The 19584-nt window shown below is 38.1% G+C and overlaps 2 protein-coding genes across 5 annotated transcripts in view; one reads left to right on the top strand and one right to left on the bottom strand.

The window, feature by feature from the left end:
- Window positions 1-19584, top strand: part of LOC136237877 (uncharacterized) — a 120926-nt gene that overhangs the window by 96799 nt on the left and 4543 nt on the right. Inside the window, exons 8-14 of one of the 4 annotated variants that reach the window (XR_010692625.1) lie at window positions 8162-8221; window positions 8266-8814; window positions 9276-10459; window positions 10575-10733; window positions 10800-10977; window positions 11027-11156; window positions 11218-11549. The exons of 1 other annotated variant lie outside the window; for it this stretch is intronic. The gene's annotated coding sequence lies outside the window, so the exon portion shown is untranslated. Of the gene's footprint in view, window positions 1-8161; window positions 8815-9275; window positions 10460-10574; window positions 10734-10799; window positions 10978-11026; window positions 11157-11217; window positions 11550-19584 lie in introns of all 4 variants that reach the window. 2 more of the 4 variants (XR_010692624.1, XR_010692623.1) reach the window with 2 other exon arrangements.
- LOC136238121 (zinc finger MYM-type protein 1-like) lies at window positions 15220-18227 on the bottom strand. Its single transcript, XM_066028459.1, has 3 exons — window positions 17701-18227; window positions 17536-17643; window positions 15220-17435 (listed from the first exon to the last, which is right to left on the bottom strand). The coding sequence occupies exons 1-3, from the start codon at window positions 17918-17920 to the stop codon at window positions 15220-15222; spliced, it is 2544 nt and encodes an 847-aa protein (XP_065884531.1). The 5' UTR covers window positions 17921-18227.

The raw sequence follows: 19584 nt of genomic DNA, 5'->3' as shown, positions 1-19584 counted from the left end.
GTAATACACTGCATATCAAGTGTTGAATCTTTACAATTTGAGATCAGTCAGTATTGACCATCATTGTATGATACCACAAAGCGCTAGAAAATTACAAGTTGTGCATGGGTGGATGTCTTCCAAGAAATAATTCAAAACTTAGGATGTTTGAAATTAAATATTAGGGCATTTTCATAATTATAGTAAAACATGAAGTTATTTTAAAAATCAGGCTTTCTGGGATTAAATCTGGGGGTATTTGTGCTGGCTGTGCATGCCATTTTGAAAGTATAATTTTTTACAAATTACACTTTCTGAGATTGAATTCTAAGATAATTTTGAGAGTTAAGCACGCTCTTAATTATACTGGATAAACTTTGGCTCTTAAATTTGAATAGTCGTCATTATATGCATAATTTTTCATTAGTTGTATACTAGGTGGTTTTTAAAAATTAATTGATCTGATACTGAATCTGAGAGTACTTTAAGGTTGCATTCACAATTTTTAACCTGGAAAAATTTTACGTATTAACCACTCTGAGATTAAATCTGAGAGCATTTTTGATAAGTTTTGTGTGTCGTTTTAAAAGCAAGTTTAACCTGAGAATATAGTGTAGTAGTCACTCACAATTTTAGGAGATGAGTGTGAGATTTTTAGAGGGGGGAAATTCCCCCCTAACAGCCCTAGAATAAACACTGGGTGTAGCTACACTAAAGTACAGGCCTAGTGAAAGGGACACTTGCCACTAGTTAAAGATAGACGGACTCTAATAATCACTTTTTTTCTTTCTTTGTGTTGTAATTTTTTTTGTTTTCAGTCTACTTGTATATGTGTGTAGTTGTAATTTGTATATGTTATTGTTGTGTTTCTTTCCTCAGTCAGGGAAGAGCAGCATTGCTGACTGACTTGAGGCTAATTCATAAATTAAATCAATAATCAAGACACATGGTAGTGTGTCGTGTGGCCAAGAAAGCTGGTGCACCACACCATGAGTATAAGAAAGAAAACAGCATTTTCATGCATGCATAGCTCCATGGCCCCTACTCCGAAGCACACCATTTTTGCATTATAACACTCTGCCAGGTAGGGCAGACCACACAGCAAATTTGATTAAATTCGCACCAGTCATTTGCGAGATATGGGCATTAAAAATTTCAATTTAATTTCTTTGTTTTTTTCTCCTTAAGTCATAGGGGAGCTACGGGGGCTTCGATTTATTATTGCACACTTTGCAAGAATTGCTAGAAAATGCAAAGGTTTAACTTGATTGCCTCAATCTTTAGCACAAATGAAGAGCGTATAAAGATGAGTTCACATACCAAGTTTGTTATGAATCTGATGAATATCCAAGGAGTTATGAGCATTTATTCACGTAAAAAAATATCAAACTTCTGTCATGGCTACAGGGTAAACTGAGTATGGGAATAACTTGGACATTTGTGTGTACATAGGCTGATCATCATAGCAGTGACTTTTGATGGTTTGAAAAGCAATAGAGTTACAGCTACAAAGTTATAAAGCAAAAATCAAACAAGTGTAAAATCATGGGATCAAGATACTCTAATAGAGCAGTCACCGCAGGGTAAAAAGGTGTACAAAAATGTCTAAAAGCTTACCAGAGACCTATGGAATTTTTAAAAATATATATATTAAACAGAATTTTTTACCGACTGACTGCCTGACTGACTGATGCCTTCAGACAAGCGTAACTGGATAACGGCTAAGGATAAGGGCTTGATTTTTTCACTGTTTGATGTTGCTTTGGGTGCCTTTTGGTATACCGCAATATGTACAATGCATTCTTCATGGAATTACTGGGGATTTCAGTTCCGTTTGAAAACAGGCGCTTTGTGTGATGTTGTAATCACATTGTTTTAAACTTGTTGACGTCATCACGCAAACAGTATAATTTTCAAACAGAACTGAAATTGGGTTAGGGTTAAGTACCAGTGTCCTCCTTTTTCTTGGCTGACAGCAAAAGGTGTCGATTTGGTGGTAGTATGTGATGACTTCCCTTCGTAATGGAAATAGTCCGTATTTTCATAGTGGTTACTTTGATTGCAGAGGTGCTTTTTGAACAGTTCTTGATTCATAATGCTGTGTAACGGGCTGAACAAAGCTGACAACGAAGTGTAACAAATACTTCACTTTTCAGACAATATATCTGGGGCGTGTAGTGCCATTTCTTTTGATGTGGTATGCATGGATTGCAGAGGTACTTTTCAAACAGTTCTTTATTTGTAATGCTGTGTAACGGGTTGAACATAGCTGGCAACAAAGCGTAATGGATACTTCACATTTCAGGTGATAATTGATGTAGCTGGGGCGCAGAGCGCCATTCCTTTCTTTTGATGCAGTATGCGTGGGTTCACCAGTCATAACGAAAAAAAAGTTAACAAACAAGTACACAAAAATTAGGAATTTTCAACTAGAGTAGGAACTATAGCACATCGATAAAAAGTACTGAAACAAGCTGGAGTAATGCATGATATTAAATCACGTTAAAACAATAAGAAGTGTTATATCCCTACTGTGCATTTCCGTTATGGTATCTTGAGTACAGTAGGGATATAAAACTTCTTATTGTTTTACTGTGATTTAATACCATGCATTACTCTAGCTTGTTTCAGTACTTTTTATTGATGTACTATGGTCCCTACTCTAGTTGAAAATTCCTAATTTTTGTGTACTTGTAAATAAAGTTTATAATTTCATAGATCTACCAATAGAAGTATTAGATTGTTCTAGAACGTTCTATGTGTGTTGTATTTTATAGTTGTAACATGGACACTCATGATTTTCCTGATATGTATGCCCAAAGCCCGAGGGCTGCGGGCATACATTTCAGGCAAATCACAAGTGCCCATGTTACAGCTAATATGTAACACTTTCGTTCAGGTTGATAGCCTTGATGTGAATACAAGTGTAACTAATGGTTCGTTTTATATGCATGCCAGAAAGATTTGATTATGGTTAGGCAGCAAGTAATGTTGTAGCTACCATTGTTATAGAATAAAGTATCAATTATCGGACATTACGATATTTGGACAGCTGCCACTCACTTCCTGGAAATTCTGCAGCTTAGGTTATTGTACCAAAAGGTAGGTTACACCAAGCAGTAATTATCCTCCAATAATTAGCTATGTGTGATTAATAGCTTAAGAGTGACAGCCAATAGTATGCTTTGTCCAATAAATTCTATGTTCGGACAAAACTATCAGTTTTCAGGCTTAGATTGTTACTACCAGTAAACAATGTCCAATTTATTTCAAATTTGTATGCAATATACCTGTACTCATTAGCTGTTAATGGCCAAAAAATGGTTTTGTTATCTTTAGCATAGAGAGAGAGTACGAACTTCACAATTTTTAGCGGTATTGTCAGACGCCCTCGCTTTAATTTAGCCATGTTCACCAACAGAGTTCATGCTTTTTGCAACAAATGCACCAGTGCTTAACCACAGAAGAAGGTAAATAAATATCTTTCAAGAGTAGAGGTGTGCTTTAAAGTTGATATTCAGGATATTTCCATTGGAATGCAGTATTTTTGGCTCCTAAATGAATGAGATGCATGCAAGGTGGAAAAATGAATTTACGAGAAGCAACTTCCTGACCAACCACATTTTTTGTTAGTCTTGGTGCCTCAATCACAAATACCATCTAGAAATGGAAAGATGTTCCATTTTCTACCTTCTATGGATGCACAAGCAACATTTTCGTCCTTTTTGTTTTACCCATATAAGGTAAAGAAAGAAAAGCCTTTTAATTTCCGTGACAGTATTTGTGATAGGACACCAAGGCTAGCATATGTAGGTGGTCAGGAGGTGATTTCGCATAACTTCATTTTTCCACCGTGCATGCATCTCCCTCATTTAGGAGCCAAAAATACTGCGTCCCTAAGGAAATATCCTGATTATAAACTTTAAAGCAGACCTCTACTCTTGAAAGATATTTATTTACCTTCTTCTGTGGTTTAGCACTGGCGCATTTGTTGCAAAAAGCATGAACTCTGTTGGTGAGCATGGCTAAATTAAAGCGGGGGGCGTCCGACAATACCGTTAAAAATTGTGAGGCTTGTACTCCCTCTATGCTAAAGATAACGAAACCATTTTTTGGCCATTAATAGCTAATGAGTGCAAGTATATTGTATACAAATTTGAAATAAATTGGACATTGTTTACTGGTAGTAAAAATCTAAGTCCGAAAACTAATAGTTTCGTCCGAACACAGAATTTATCGGACTAAGCATACTACTATTGGCTGTAACTCTTAAGCTTTTAATCACGCATACCTGATTATTGGAGGATAATTATTACTTGCTACCTTTTGGTACTATAACCTACAATAACCTAAGCTGCAGGGTTTCCAGGAAGTGAGTGGCAGCTGTCCGAACATCGTATTGTCCAATAATTGATACTTTACTCTAATACATGGACAAGTCCTATGGATATCACAGAAAAGTGGAGTAGGGCAAATTTCGGGGAATTTACAAGTATTTTAATGCTTTCGCGTTGTTTAAAGACTAATCACACTAAAGACCTAAAGAGGTCAGCGTTGAAACCGGGTTGGGTCATCCTGACAACCAGGTCACATTTTCTCCGGGCCATCCGGGTCCGACCTGGTTTACAAATTATCCGGGTCTGACCCAGATTGGATCACATGAGAAACAAAATTGTTTTCGTTTGACAATGTGGAAACTTATAAATGCTATCGCGTAGCTCTTTCATGAGCCACGCCCATTTATTAGTAAGTACAGTCTATAGCATGACACTGTGTCCGTTGGCTGTCTGCAAGCTTACGTGGAGCCACGCCTACTAATCGATTATTGTAAGAGTTGTATATAGTGAAGTCTTACAGCAGGATAAGTACTTTTTTCCACTTCACTATATCGGGAAATTATAATACTGGGTATGCATGAAGCCACACCCAATTGCTGTCTGTAAACTCGCAGTAGCTACGTGGAACCAAAACCCACTGAATTATAAACTTGCCTGCTTAGTTATCACATAAGTACTCGTTTACTCAACATGAATCAAACGCTCAAAACGTAGTCTTACTTGCTCGAGGCTACCTGAAACATAGCTCTTATCGCATGCCTCGGCTTTAATTAATCCAGGTCAATCTGGGTCACATCCGGGTCTGACCCAGATTGCTATCCGGGTCAATGGGTCATCCGGGTCAGCAGTAGTGACCCGGTTTCAACGCTGAAAGGGGTACGCTTTGTTATAGAGTGGTTAACTCATGTCGTCTGTAATGTGGGCATGTCTGCATTCAAAAACGTGCCAAAACACCTGTGAATGCTCTGTAAGAATAATTCTCACCTTTAAGGTTATGGTATATTTTAAAATGCATGGGCAGAACAAATTACACTACCTGCTCTAAACCAAGCAAGGGATAAATAATTTCACTACCTGCGTTGTGGAAGTAATACAACTATTTGTACTTGTTTGTTTATACTGCAGAACAACAATTGTTCTTGGGTGTGTGGTCCACGCCACAACCAGACTTACAGATTACTAAATCCCTATAATTTTGACACAAGTACCCTATAATTTTGACACAAGTAACTAAGCATCTAAAATATCTAGGTCCTGTGGAAGTGATATTTTAAGTTACTGTTTGTGAAGACGTTTTATTAAACTTTTAGTAGTTTCTTTAAGTGAAACAAGCTCTTTGAAGGCTTGTATCTCTGTCACTGGGAATAAATACGCCAATAACGCTTCCACAGGACCTAATAAATTTAATGTACAGTATCACCATGCCCCAGAACTGCCCATAGAACCTACAACTTTTGCTGCATTTGGCAGCAGAAAAACATGGTAGTGACAGCTGGAGCTGAGCGATGTACAGGCTGGTTTACCTGTTTTACTACAACAACTTGTAGTGTTCCACCTGCCTCAAACTACACTGTAGCGGCATTAAAACATTGATTATGAAGGGTTTTGTGTTCACTTTAAACCTTTCACGCTGCTAGACTCAGTAGACTGGTTTTATGGCCTTCTCAAAAAGTATTGATAGGCATTAAAAAAAATTGAATGATCGCCCATGACTCTTAAGTAACATTTCCCAACTTGTAAAACACCAAGGATACTGAAACACCTTCATTTGAGTGCTTCTTGTGGCAAAACTTCAATTTGTGGTAATCATCATGTGCAGCATTAATTTATTCCCACAATCGATTTCGGTCTGAGCTCGTATAAAACAAACAAAAGGGCGGAATCACTACCTCATCCACATCAAGGCCATGCTTGCTTTGATGAAAGTGGCTTGTTCTTTTAGAAGTGCAACCACTTTCCTGGGATACATTTCAATGTACACCGGTCTCAATGTACACCAGTGTACATTTAGATGTCTCCCTGCAAAGATGTATACATGGCAAATGTGTCCTCTGGAATTCCTTTGATCCGAGTTGTCAAAGTATTACATATTCTATTAAAAGTCCTCAAAAAAATAATGTGCACTCCATTAGAGTATTACAATAATATTACCAAATATAAAACATGCAATACAATAAATTTATAAGTCTGTCTTAATAATCATCATTGTGTCTGTATAGAAAAGAAGAAATGTGAGTTAAAAACAAACCTCAAAGTCTGCTATAGACTGGATGGATTTGGGGCCTTATAAAGTACAAAAAGAAGTGAAATGGTGTGGCCTTAAAATGGTCCACTGAAATGGTAAAATATACTTCAGCTAATATCAATCCTTGCTATTAGTTGGATAGGTTGGTGCATGTGATTTTGTTTTGTTTAGTAGATATAATACATTTTAGTGTATTGTGGCTATAATACATCATATATAATGTATCAGACAAAGAAACTTTAGTGCATATGAGGTGCTATTAAATCAACAGAAGTGTCCATGTACAGCTAGATTCGATTTAGTTTCACGTCATATCTACCATAACAACTTGAAACATGGTAAGAACTTGTACTGCAGCCAGTTACAAGCCTATGGAAGATAGTTAGTGAGTTTACACTGGTCTTGTGGTGAAGAACGTTGAGAATGTCTGTTAAAGGGACTGTAAATCAACAGTACATGGTTGAAGCACGTCTAAGTTTATTTCTTGGATGTCATGAATATGTTTAAGGGTCCAATACAGCAGATGAAGGTAGAGAAACACAAAGAAAAACAATTGCAATGATGCCACTGGCATGCACAAGATACTGTCCCTACCAAGCAGAGAGCCGACTCAGGAAAGTGTAACATAGATACCATTGTTTGTTTCATGGTACTGCTAACCCATCTTTGTAAACAAACCAACAGTTACTTCAGTGGAGCATGAGCTTTGATAGTGTGAAGCACTACAGAGCAGCAACAGAACAACCCTGCTATTGCAGAACATTTAAGTAATCTTGGAACACTATGAAGTTGAAAAGGAGAGTTTGGTATTGCTACCTGCACATTAGACTTTCACTGTTTATCTACCTTACTCATTGTAAAGCGTGTAATAACAGTACTTCCAATTCTAAGTCTTACGTCACAACGTGATGTACCTAGACTTTGTGGTTTAATATCTCAGTATAACAACATAATTGAAAAGGTGTTTTTGTGCATTGCATGATACAAACATAGATAATAAGCGGCATAAGCCGGGGATTGGAAATGTAATATATTTATGTGGTTCGATCTTAACCACATAATCAAAATGAAAATAAATGGAAAAATGCAATTGGCGGTCGCCACGTATAAGTACTGCTAGCTGGTAAAGAACGTTCTTCAAAATGCTTGTATCCATTGGTATTGCTTACGTTAGCTGCTGAGACAACTTTTGCTGTCTTATATCTGCTTGGTGAGTGTGTATGATACCTTCTTGGTAAATGTAGCGTGCTATATTCTGCTTCTGTTTGATTGCATATAAATTCATTGCTTGGCAAACATTTTAAGCTGGTTTATTACAGTATATTCTTTCACAGAGCAATAATATGGGTTATTATGCCTTGTTTAGTTTAGGCTGTTTATAACGCACTGTTTATTCTACAGAGATGTACTTTTAAATTTTGGTTCTGTATGCATTAATAAATTGCTTGGCATAGTATTGAGCTACATGTCTTTTTACAACAAGTAGTTTTTAGCTTGGTTACAATCATCCATGGTATACCTGTAACACTGCCCCACAGCAATTTAGCAGAGGCATTAAAGCCACAATACAGCAATTATAATTTCTTGTGTGTATATTAAGGTATCATGGGAAAAAAACAAGTTCCGTTAGAGTCAAAGGAAGCAGTCAAAATCTATTTTGGTTGGTGATTAATCACAAGGTCTAAAAAACATGTGTCAACACAGGCAGATGATATTGGTGTAGATGAAGGGACACAGACAGAGAACACTGAACCTCAAACAGAATGTACTACAGATCCTCCTATAGAAACCGATCCCTGCCATATGGATACTTTGCAAACATCAGATACATATCATGTCCCCTGTGCCAGGATCACACATTGTTCAACTTCCAATAGAAATATTCTTGACACAAAGTATCACTTTGCTAAACCAATTGTATTGTCGAGTAGCCAATATGAAGTGCATAAATAATTGGTTTTTGATGGCTACTTCAAGTCAGCTGGTTTCAAAAATTCATCTGGTGAGAGTGGATGGTAGCAATGTTCTAACTTTAGAAGTTGGCAAAAATTTACAGCGGGTACTCCACATTGGAAACAATTGCATGCCTTCATTGTCAAGCATTTTTCGAAGCATTCCATCTGTAGTGGCATCTTTACATAGTTTAAGAGAAATTGTTGATTATATTGATAGATGCTCTGTGTGCAAGGAATGCAGATCCAAGATTTGCTCCTATTGTAGCTGAATGCAAAGGGGTGTTCAAAGATAAAACTGGTAAGAAACTTATGTACTTGATTGCCTTTGTATGATGTTGCATGCATGTATGCATCAGCATGAACAAGCCAAAGATAGCTTTAATTAAGTATATGCAGATTGATTGATGACACTGTTATAATTGTCATAGCAATCATATACAAAAGGACAAAGACTGGAAAAAGAAAAGAATATGGTTACAAGCAATTGTAGTCCATGAATACAGTAAGCTAAGTGAATTACCAAAAGGTTAATGGATTACAAAAAGTTCAATAGTTAATAACATTGTACATGATGAGTTCAGTTGTTTGTATAATAGAATGATCCAAAATCTTCACTCAATTGGCTTCAGTGGATGCTGCTTGGTACTTGTGACACACTCAGACACACACCTACATACACCATGCACATAATTATGTTTATGTATCACACATGCCAGTTATATGTTCTAAATGATGTTAATTATTATAATTTTGTTTTAGGAGAAAAGATTAATGCATACTATGATGCCCGCTATTTAACAATCCAGCATACAAATTGTGAATGGATTCTAGAGCCTGGCTCCTGAAAGGAAAGATGTTCAACTTGCATGCAATACTGTGACAGTTACCTTTGGAGCAAGGCTAGATATATTTGGAAACACACAGAAGCAGTCTCTGTTGCTTCTTGCTCCAGCAGTAGTCGCATAAACATTAGGTATTTGGACACCCCAGAAAGAACTCAAAGGAACCAAAATCTACAGGTTGAAAATGTGAACTACACAGACAACTGAAAAGCTTAAAAGACAAATTGACTTGTAGTTACCGTATAAATGGTATCTGTTTACAGGGAGATCTACAGGATGACATTACAAACTTGGTACAAAAGTACAGCAGTACAAATACTGAAGATGGTGAAAATGATGAATCATTTAAAAGTATATTTTGGAAACAACAGATCACAACTTATCGCTCAAGAACAAAAGGCAGATTAGATGGCATCCACTATTAATTCGCTGGGCACTATATCTCCATCATAGTTTTAGGAAAAGTTATGAGATTTTAACAAATTCTGGAGTGATTACTTTACCAAGCACAAGAACTTTACGTGAATACCGACATTTTGCCCCAACAGAGTTTGGTTTTAGTGCTATTGCTGATATGCAACTACTAGAATTACTTAAGCTTAAACCATCTCTGGCTAAGTATGTGATTATTCTAATTGATGAATGTACATCAAAGGGTTTAGTATATGACAAAATCTCAGGATTTCTAATCGCGTATTCTGGTGTTGTACAAGAGTTGCACGATTTTGAAGAAGCAGTTTTATCTTATACTCCATCTAAATGGTCATTGGCAAAAATCATGATGGTGTTTATGGTGAGAGGAATTTTCTCAGATATCAAGTTCCCATATGCTCAATTTCCAATTGCATCTGGAACTGGATATGATTTATTTCCATTAATTTGGCAAGCCATTGATCATCTTGAGTGTAATGGTATCCATGTGATGGGCATAACAGCTGATGGAGCATCTATCAATAGAAAATTGTTTTGATTGCATTCATCAAAAAAAAAGCCTTGTGTGGCCAACAACATGTACACAAAGATATATATTTCTTTTCGGATCCTCCGCACTTGCTTAAAACAATTACAAATGCTTTTGCTAGTCCTATTAGGAATCTGTGGGTATGTTAATTTTGATCTTTGTAATTTTACCAATTTGCAAACAAAGCAATTCTGTGAACATAAAACTGTAACCTATTTGAAATAAATTCTTTATGCAAAACTGTTTATTCTGTAGTGTGATGGACAATCAATCAGTTGGCATTTCATTGAAGAATTATATGCTCGCAATTGTGGTAGGAAGGATGGAAAAGGTGTGTCAATGGTCCATAAACTGAAGCTTGAGCACTTGAAATTAACAAGTTACTCGAAGATGAGAGTCGGCCTTGCTGCTCAGGTCAGTATGATTAATTTGCATATTTATAGTGTTTCATTACTGCATTGCTGTTATTAAATTTTACAGGTAATGAGTAATTCAGTTTCACAGGCACTTCACCTAACTGGAGGCAGTGAACTGCTTACTTTGTTGGAAAAATAAATAATTTTTTTGATTTCCTAAATGTACCAAATTACACCACTGGTATCCATAGCAAAAAACCCTTTTGATGCCATATTGTAAACCTGATGACTGGAGACTACAGGTAATAGTGTACAATTTGTAATTTATTGTTACTTGTAACCACTACATAGTACTTAAAAGGAGTATTGTTGTATTTAAATGACTGGAGGAGAAGTGTGATGAAGCGGACAGGGTTTAGTGATAAGGAGAAGAGCATGATGTTGCTTCCACAAGAAACAAGGGATGGAATTTATATAACAGGCATGTGATAAATGCATAAACTAGCTAGCACTGTAATTATGCTACTTTGTTTTCCTAATAGTTTCATTGTTTGTTGAGTTTGTACCCATGATACTGAAGCTACCTGGGGCCACTTGCTTTTTCAGTAGCAGAATAAATCAGGACATTCTGGAAAAGTATTTTGGAATGCAGCGCCAGAGTGGGAAGAGTCATGAGAACCCAACAGTGTAAGAATTTGTAAAAAAACACAGAGAACTTCCGCATTATGAGTGCAATCTGGGTGGATACAATTACTGGAAATTGTAGGGGGCGTAAGTAAAACGAGGTGCATTTTGTTGCAGCTAAGCAGCCATTGAGAAAGACAACGTCATGAAAGTACCTAGCTAGTATTTTATTTGTAATCGATTCATCTTTGTAAGTATATATAGCCAATTTATTGTAACTTGATGAAATTAATATGTTAATATGTTGTTATAGTTGATCAATGAAAAGTCGTGTCCTGAGACCTTTACTTTTATCAGTAGATTTCCTTGCTTCCTGCCTATACATTTCTAAAATGTGCTTTGCAAATGAATTTGCTAGTATAGTTATCCAGTGCTTTACAATCTACATTAATGCATCTTTTTTATTCCTCACCACCTGTTATCATCAACCAGTCAATTAGCACACTATTATCTGATATCACAATCTTCTCCATGTTCACAAATACTTCTGAATCCTTTGTTTCATGGTGTTGTACATATCTACAGATGGCACATTCTATAGATAGAAACACCTGAAAGCATTCATTGGTAACATAGACTAAGGCACCACAATCAATAAGCTTTATCCAGTCGGTCGACTCAGTGGCATCAGCAACATCTGGATCTTTTGAAACTAAAAAGTCCGTAGTGCCACATTTACTGGAAGCTTGAAGTTTTACATGCCCACTCATATACCTTATGGCATTTTCTTTTTCATAGGTAAAATCAACATCTGCTTCATTGGGAAGTGTAGCCATTGATGGCTTCAGTTTGGTCTGCAACAAAAATTCAAAATACTTGATAGTCACATGCTGCCATGGCATTGGGTCATCTGGCAGATTGCTTTCTTTCAAATAGTCCAGCCATTTTATTTCAAAATTATCTGAAGATCTTGTATGACAAAATTTTATCCACATGTGCTTGTCTGGATTGTCACCAATCACTTTCAGTAATGCTTTTAGAAGTCAGTCAGCAAACTGCCTGTTGCGATTATTTGTAGCTAGGTTGAGTGGAAAATTTATAAGTTGTTTACTTAATCTCTCAGCGAAGTCAAACATCGTTTAGCATCTTCTATTCCGTTATCAAGCGCTCATCTGCAGTAATATTCTGCAAGGTTTCCTTTAAAAGTGCAATTGCGCCTATAGATCAAGAGACACGGTAGTGTGTCGTGCGGCCCAAGAAGCCGGCGCGCCACACCGTTAGTATATTTACAGGAAGAAAGAAAACGTCATTTTCACACCTTTGTATCTCGGTGATCCCTTATCCGATTGGAACCAAATTTGCTACAGTGTTGCCCGCCAGCCAGGGGAGTTTACATTCCAAATTTGAAGGAAATCGCTCCAGCCATTTCCGAGATATGAGCTGCCAAAGTTTCGATTTTTTTCTTCGTGTTTTCGCACACTTGCAAAAATTGCTATAAAACGCAAACGCGTATAGTCCGATCGCCTTGAAATTTGGCACACAGAAAGGGAAAGGGAGTCCAAAGGCGAATCCTAGCATCAACTTTGGTGCAAATACGATGAATGGTTCAGGAGTTATGACCGATTATTCGCGTAACTAAGATCGATTTGTTGTCACGCCTACAGGGTAAACCGCTTCATGGAATGAGTTGAAAATTGCTATGTAGATGGAGTAACCATCTAAGGAGTGCCTTTTGGTGGTTTGAAAGGAATCGAGGTAAAGACCATGGAGATATGACACAAAACCCAACCAGTGTCACAATTACGCGATCGATTTTTATGAATAAAAAAGTATTAGTTTTCACGCCTACTAGGCAAACCGCTTAGAGCAATGAACTGTAAATCGGTGTATAGCTGGAATAATCTTCATAGAAAGTCCTTGCAGTAGTACAGAAGAATTTTTTTTCTCCTCCGGCCCTAATGGCACTCCTTTCCTCCCACACATCTCTATAGAATTCTAAGAAAATATTTGAAAAATTAATTATAACCTACAGAAAAGAACCTACAGCAGTACGGGTACCGATGAAAGCCGGAACGGAACGGAATGGAACCAATCGGGGCGCGCGCCAAATTAAAAATCGTTTAAAACAGGTTGTGCAATATTTCCAACTGTCACACGATAACTAGAATTGTGCTAGAATTAGTTTGTTTCTGTTAATAGGCATGCCAGTATTTGTTCGCTCGAAAGTTCTATTAAATGCCCACCACGTGGCAAGGTGTGTAAATAAAATCCATAGTTTAATCCTGATGTAGAATTACTTCCTTACCATTCCAAAAGGTAAACTACTGTAGTATTTTATGTTGTAGCGGTATTCAAGCCGTTTTGTACAAGTGTCTCTGGTTTTCTGAAGCGACTATAATTCTACCATTATTGGCAGCGATTTACGAGAGTTAGCGAACTGCAGTATGTTGTATTAACGTGCTTACAAAAATAGGTTAACAGCTTAGCTAAATGATCATTTTTCAACTTAGACAATTGTACAATGCATTCTTGCAGTGGGCATTAAATAGATCCGTCGAGCAAATGTTTTCTAGCATGTCTATAGCAGTAGCGAACTAATTCTAGTTATTGTGTGAAAGTTGGAATTATTACAGAGGCGTAGCCAAGGGGAGGCATTTGCCCCCCCATCACCGTAGTGTTGTTTTTTTTAAACCTCCGTCACAACCTTACCAGTAATAAACTGACACGCAAATGACTATAAATTATGTGCGCTACTCAGCGGTATCACCAGGGGGTTGCTAGTGAACGCGCACACACAACATTCAACTCGCTCGTGAATCCACCGAACGAAAATATTAGAGGCACTTCTATAATTATTTAGCCTAGATTACTCACGTGATAGAGCATTTTCGAATCTAAAGAGTGACCCGCTCTAAAGATTCTCACCGCGGCAGGAGTCACAACTCACAAGTTATTTTAAGTTCACATCTTTTCACATGCACACAACACTCAATTATGAGGTATGTGCATTAAACAAATTAAATTAAAGTGACGAAGGGGACCGAATGACGCTACGAACCTACTGCCCGCTACGAGGTGATAAAGTGTTAAATGTACCAAGTTTATTTTCTCGAGTCGATCACACTAGATCTTTTTACGGCAGTGCAGTCTATTTTTTTACTTTATCAGTCAGTCAGGTGGATCAGTCACAAGCTTACAAGTTCTGCTAGCAAGAGAGACAGGTGGGATTTCATGCCAGTGGCGTAGCCAGCCCTTTATGCTTACCAGGGCTAACCTATCAAACCTGAATCTAACTTGTGGTAACTCTCTACAGTGTGCAAAGCACACTCAGCGAAATGCGAAGCATGAGCTATCTAGGGGGGTCTGGGGGCATGCCCCCCCAGGAAATTTTGAGATTTTAGGTGCTCTCAGATGCAATTTGCATTAAAAATCACTCACTTGGGATGGAATTTTGGAGTGCAGAGTATGTAGATAATTTAGCTAGTATAATTGAGATATTTGTAGTGGCATCAATATTATTCAATAGAATTTACAAAGTATGTGATCTATGTAGCAGCTACAAAAATGTCTAAAATGCATTAATTAATTTTGTGACCTATCATGCTAGTCATGCACTATTATAGTATTATTAGTTTATAGTAAATATACAATAGTTTACAATACAGTAAATGAATTCATGCTTACAGCAGCTATAGTGTAGTGTACACTGCATGTATACAGGGGTCGGGTGAATGACTAAGATTCCTTGATGTAGACTAGCCATAGTAGCTATAGCTGAAATAAATCAAAACAAGAAGTGAGTTAAAGTGCACTGACATAATATACATGTGTGTAGCTAATTTTAGAACTGCCTTCATGAACTTGTGCTAATTTTATAAAAATACAACCAACTATAGCTGAATGTATTATACATGCAGTAGTTATTTTAATACAATCCTTGTGTTTTTGTCTTTAGAAGCAAAGCAATCAACAACATCAAGAGAGAGTTCACTTGCAAGCTTCTTCTCAATGGCAAGAATACTAAGGTTCTTCAACCTTTCCTCACCCATAGATGCTCTCAAGTATGTTTTAATTCTCTTAAGAGCAGAGAAGGACCTTTCGCAGTGAGCAGTGCTGACCACCATGGTCATGGATATTTGAACAGCCTTAATCAAAGTTGGAAATGCACTCTTCAATGGAAGCAATTCCAGAAAAACATCACGAACATTTTCCAGTTCATAGTTAGCTAAGGTTTTCTTTGCTAAAGTAGCCTCCATAGACAAGCAGTCGTAGTCTAAGTTATACCCAATAGCAAGAGGCTTCAGGGTGGATGCATCCAAAAATGTATTTGATTGTGGGTTGATTGAGGAGATTGCCTTCATGAGTTTGATGTTTTTGTGACTAAACCGATCCCTAAGTTCCAGTAGGAGAGAATCTAAAACAGGAAAATACAGAACAACCTTGTAATTTTGACTAGTTGACAGTGTATCTCTAGCTCCTATTGATTGGTACACAATTCCATCATCAAAATGACAAGGTGTTTTTCTCTGTCTGTGTGACTGCACTGGATCATTGATATCAATGTTGCTAGCTTCAGCTACTGATTTTGCATAAGTAAACAACTTTTCCCATTCAGTATCTGTGCGGAAATGCTGCAAGGTAGATTCAGTAGCTGCAACTAAATTTGCAGCTTTACTCAAATCAATCTGTGTGCTTTGCATACTATCAGACAGGCTTTTTGTACAAGTTAAAACTCGATCAAAAATAATCAAAGATATCAAATATTTAAAATCTTTAATCTGTAAAAGCAAACCATTGGCTTCAACAGCTTTTGTTCGGTCAGACCCCTCTGTAATTTCTTCGAGTGTTGAAATCAATGAGTCAAACGTGCAACAAATAGCATTTACAGCACCATGCCTACATGCCCAACGTGTATCACTTAGTCTTTGCAACTCGCGTGTAGGCTTATCTGGATGCAATCTTTTCTGTGTTGCTACAAAGGTTGTATGTGCTTTTGATGCTGACATAAAAACGTACAAAGACTCAAGGAGGCAAAAAAAATCATGAGCTAGCTGAACTTTTTTTGAACAGTCCACAAGCACAAGATTAAGTACGTGTGCATAACAGTGAATGTATATGGCACTAGGATATCTGTCCTTAATTCGCTTCTGCACACCAGTACAGTGCCCACTCATTACAGATGCACCATCATATCCTTGTGACACTATCATAGATGGATCTATCTTATGCTCTTCCAAAGCCTGTATAATATATGTAGATAAGCTCTCAGCATTAAGACTTGTAGCCTGAACAAATGTAAGGAATCTTTCATTGATAATTCCCTCTCTATCTACATATCTCACAACTATAGATAGCTGTTCTTGTTTACTGACATCTTTTGTCTCATCAGCCATCAATGAGAAAAAGCCAGACAGATGCACTTCAGCAGAGATTCTATCTCTGATCATTTTGCCCATTATCTTCAATATTGAATTCTGAATGTCTGGGGATAAGTAAGTGGCATTTTTTGGTCCTTTATCAATGCGCTCTTGGACGATTGGATCGTGTTTGGCAATTATAGAAAATATTTCAAGAAAATTACCTTTGTTAAGTGAGCTTTCAGATTCATCATGCCCCCGAAGGGCAATCTCAAGGCGGCCAGTCAGGAGCAGTGTTTCTGCAACACTTTTTAAGTAATGCCTATTGTTATAAATTTGTCTATTTCTAGTTGAATCAAAGTGATTGCAGATTGATTTCCCAAGCTTTTTATTTTTATTATAATCATTCCATGACTGCATGGCTAAAGTGTGGGTCAGACATTTTGCATGACCTTCTAAAATTCCAGCCTTACTCTTACCAGGTGCGTGTTTCCAATCACTGAAGCCATCTTTTGTGAATACATCTTCATTTTTTCCTCCTTTGGCATTAAAGTGACGACAAGCAAAGCAGAAGGCAGCATCTCTTTCCACTGAATATTCCAACCAGCTGTGAGTGGTGAACCACTTTGGATTGAATGATCGATTTTGCTTTCCCATCTTTTTTGTAGGATAGCGAAATATTGATGGGCTTGGTTGCACAGGACTGTGATCTTGACTTGAACTTATGTCAGATGGTGGACCAGAGATTGGTAGCTTTTGTGACACAGTGATTGGATAAACTGCAAAATAGATAATTCATCAGTTATTTTGATACTCACATGATAATAAAAATTATATTACCCATTCAGCAGTTAGCTTATTCATAAGTTCATAACTAACCAGGTGCCTCAGACTCAGTATCTGAATTGTTCTCATGGGTCTCATTGGGAAAATCAGGCTCGAATTCTTCAGTCACCAGTTCAGCGTCCACTTCAGTGGCTTGGCTTCCTGCTGTGTCAATTGCCCGCTCATTGTATAGTGCCAAAGGACACGAGTCAGACTCACGTTGTACAGTGCGACTCTCACGCGGACTGTCAGTTGTTGCATTGCAGCTGTTAGCTGCAGCTGCCACGCAAATACTACTGCTATTCGTGCCGTTTATCAGATCGACACATTCATTACTAGCCTCGTTATTGGTGCTCTTCCTTCTTTTGTTCTGGCAGTCAAAAAGGGTTAGCTGGCCTACAGCTAAAGTTCGGCTTGACGATCCACGTTTTGACATCATCAACTCACGTGAATATAGTTGTAATATACGATTGTGGGTTTAATTTACGTCCCAGACTCCACCTTAATGGTTGGAACCAACCAAATGAGTACAAGTAACAACTGGGAGTGTAAGTACTGTCAATTGTGTTGTAAATAAGACTCAGTTTTAACTTTATCCATAATATACGGTATATACAATCATAGATATAGGCCACAGCTTAGTTAAGAGTTCCTTAAACTTTACTAGGGCTTTGTCCTCAGTTACCTGGGCTTTATGTTCACTTACCAGGGCTTAAGCCCGTGTCAGCCCGGGTGTAGCTACGCCACTGTGCAATACGTGGCATTTGAATTTCGCGGAGTGTAGTGAGTGAACATGTCATCCTGTCGGCAGTGTGCTAGGACTGCAGCACAAGCTGTGGCTAACATAAAGTAACTTGTATTAGCACTAAAATATTAACAATATAGTTCTACCGGACTGTGGATGAATTTGTTGGAGTACAGTTGTGGCACGTGCGATGATTTTCGACGAATTTACCTCCATTGATAAGTGATAAGCAATCAGTACTGAAACAGTTACGTAGCTAGTTGTGTAAGCTGTAATACTACAACACCGTATGTTGGCTAGCCCACCATTGGGTCATTAGCCCTTTTTGCAATCGTGAGTGATTTCGAGCGTTTCGTGGGGGCATGCCTGTCCCTCCATCACCTTCTGGCTAGCTACGCTCCTGGTTGGAAACAGCACATAACCTGTTTAAAGCGGTTTTTTAACTTGGCGCACGCCCCCTATTAGTTCCGTTCCATTCCGGCTTTCATCAGTACCCCCTACAGCATGCCCAGGGTTCAATGGGCAGGCAGGTTCCCCTCAGCAACAGCAAGATCAACTGTTGGAGGCACACACGGACACTTGGATCTTGAGCGTGATCCCTGATGCACATAACTGAAGAACGGGCAAGGAAAACCCCAAACTACAACGGAGCCAGCCCATCACCACAGAATATGGGGAATTCCACTTCTTGCTCAGCAGGCGAGCAAGATGTTTATAAGTGGTGGTAGCAGCCCTTCCCATGCCACCTGAAGTGGATAAAACAAGGGGAGTAAAACTCCCATGCTCCACCTCCCGAATCTGTTCCTCATAGGCATGACGTTTCTCTAGTTCATGTTTTTTAATAGCAGTAGATAGTGTAGAGGAACGATTAGAAGCTGCAAAGCAGTTTAAAACCCTCACATCAAAGAAGGTATGATGGTATAGGCACCTCCAGAAGCCGGAAGTCCTGATGTCTACCCTCACGTCACCATCCTGAATGGCAAAGCGATAATGCAAGGTCTCACCGGACAAAGGGTGCAGCTGTGGTTCAATCTGGACATTATGGCAGACTTCAGACATCAAACTAGCTGTCAGATTCCTAATTTCATTATGCCGAATAATTGGGAAGGCACCATGTGGGCAGCTAAGGGCGTGGGATAGGCTAAAATCCTTGCCACACACACAGTGAGATGATAGTCATGCATGATGGCATGTAGCCATACCTTAAACAAATGGCATCAATGAACTCACCCTTATGAAGTGCAAAGCCATACTGCTCTAGAGGAAGAGCAGTAAGCCAAGAAGAAGAACCTTTCTTGGTGCAGCATTCAACAGCCCAACGCAAAGGTGGAGGGCAGCTGGAAAGTGTGGACTGTAAT

This window comes from Dysidea avara, chromosome 11, assembly GCF_963678975.1.
Source record: "Dysidea avara chromosome 11, odDysAvar1.4, whole genome shotgun sequence".
In the NCBI taxonomy this organism is placed as follows: Eukaryota; Metazoa; Porifera; class Demospongiae; order Dictyoceratida; family Dysideidae; genus Dysidea; species Dysidea avara.
This window is presented reverse-complemented; position numbering and strand designations above follow the sequence as displayed.

Bases quoted from the DNA above. Each gene is read 5' to 3' on its own strand.
- LOC136238121 (XM_066028459.1), bottom strand. From the start codon at position 17,920: ATGATGTCAAAACGTGGATCGTCAAGCCGAACTTTAGCTGTAGGCCAG. The intron at 17,644-17,700 runs GTGAGTCTGACT...TTGACACAGCAG, and splicing joins TGAGAGTCGCACTGTACAAC to GAAGCCAAGCCACTGAAGTG. The intron at 17,436-17,535 runs GTTAGTTATGAA...TCTATTTTGCAG, and splicing joins TACTGAGTCTGAGGCACCTG to TTTATCCAATCACTGTGTCA.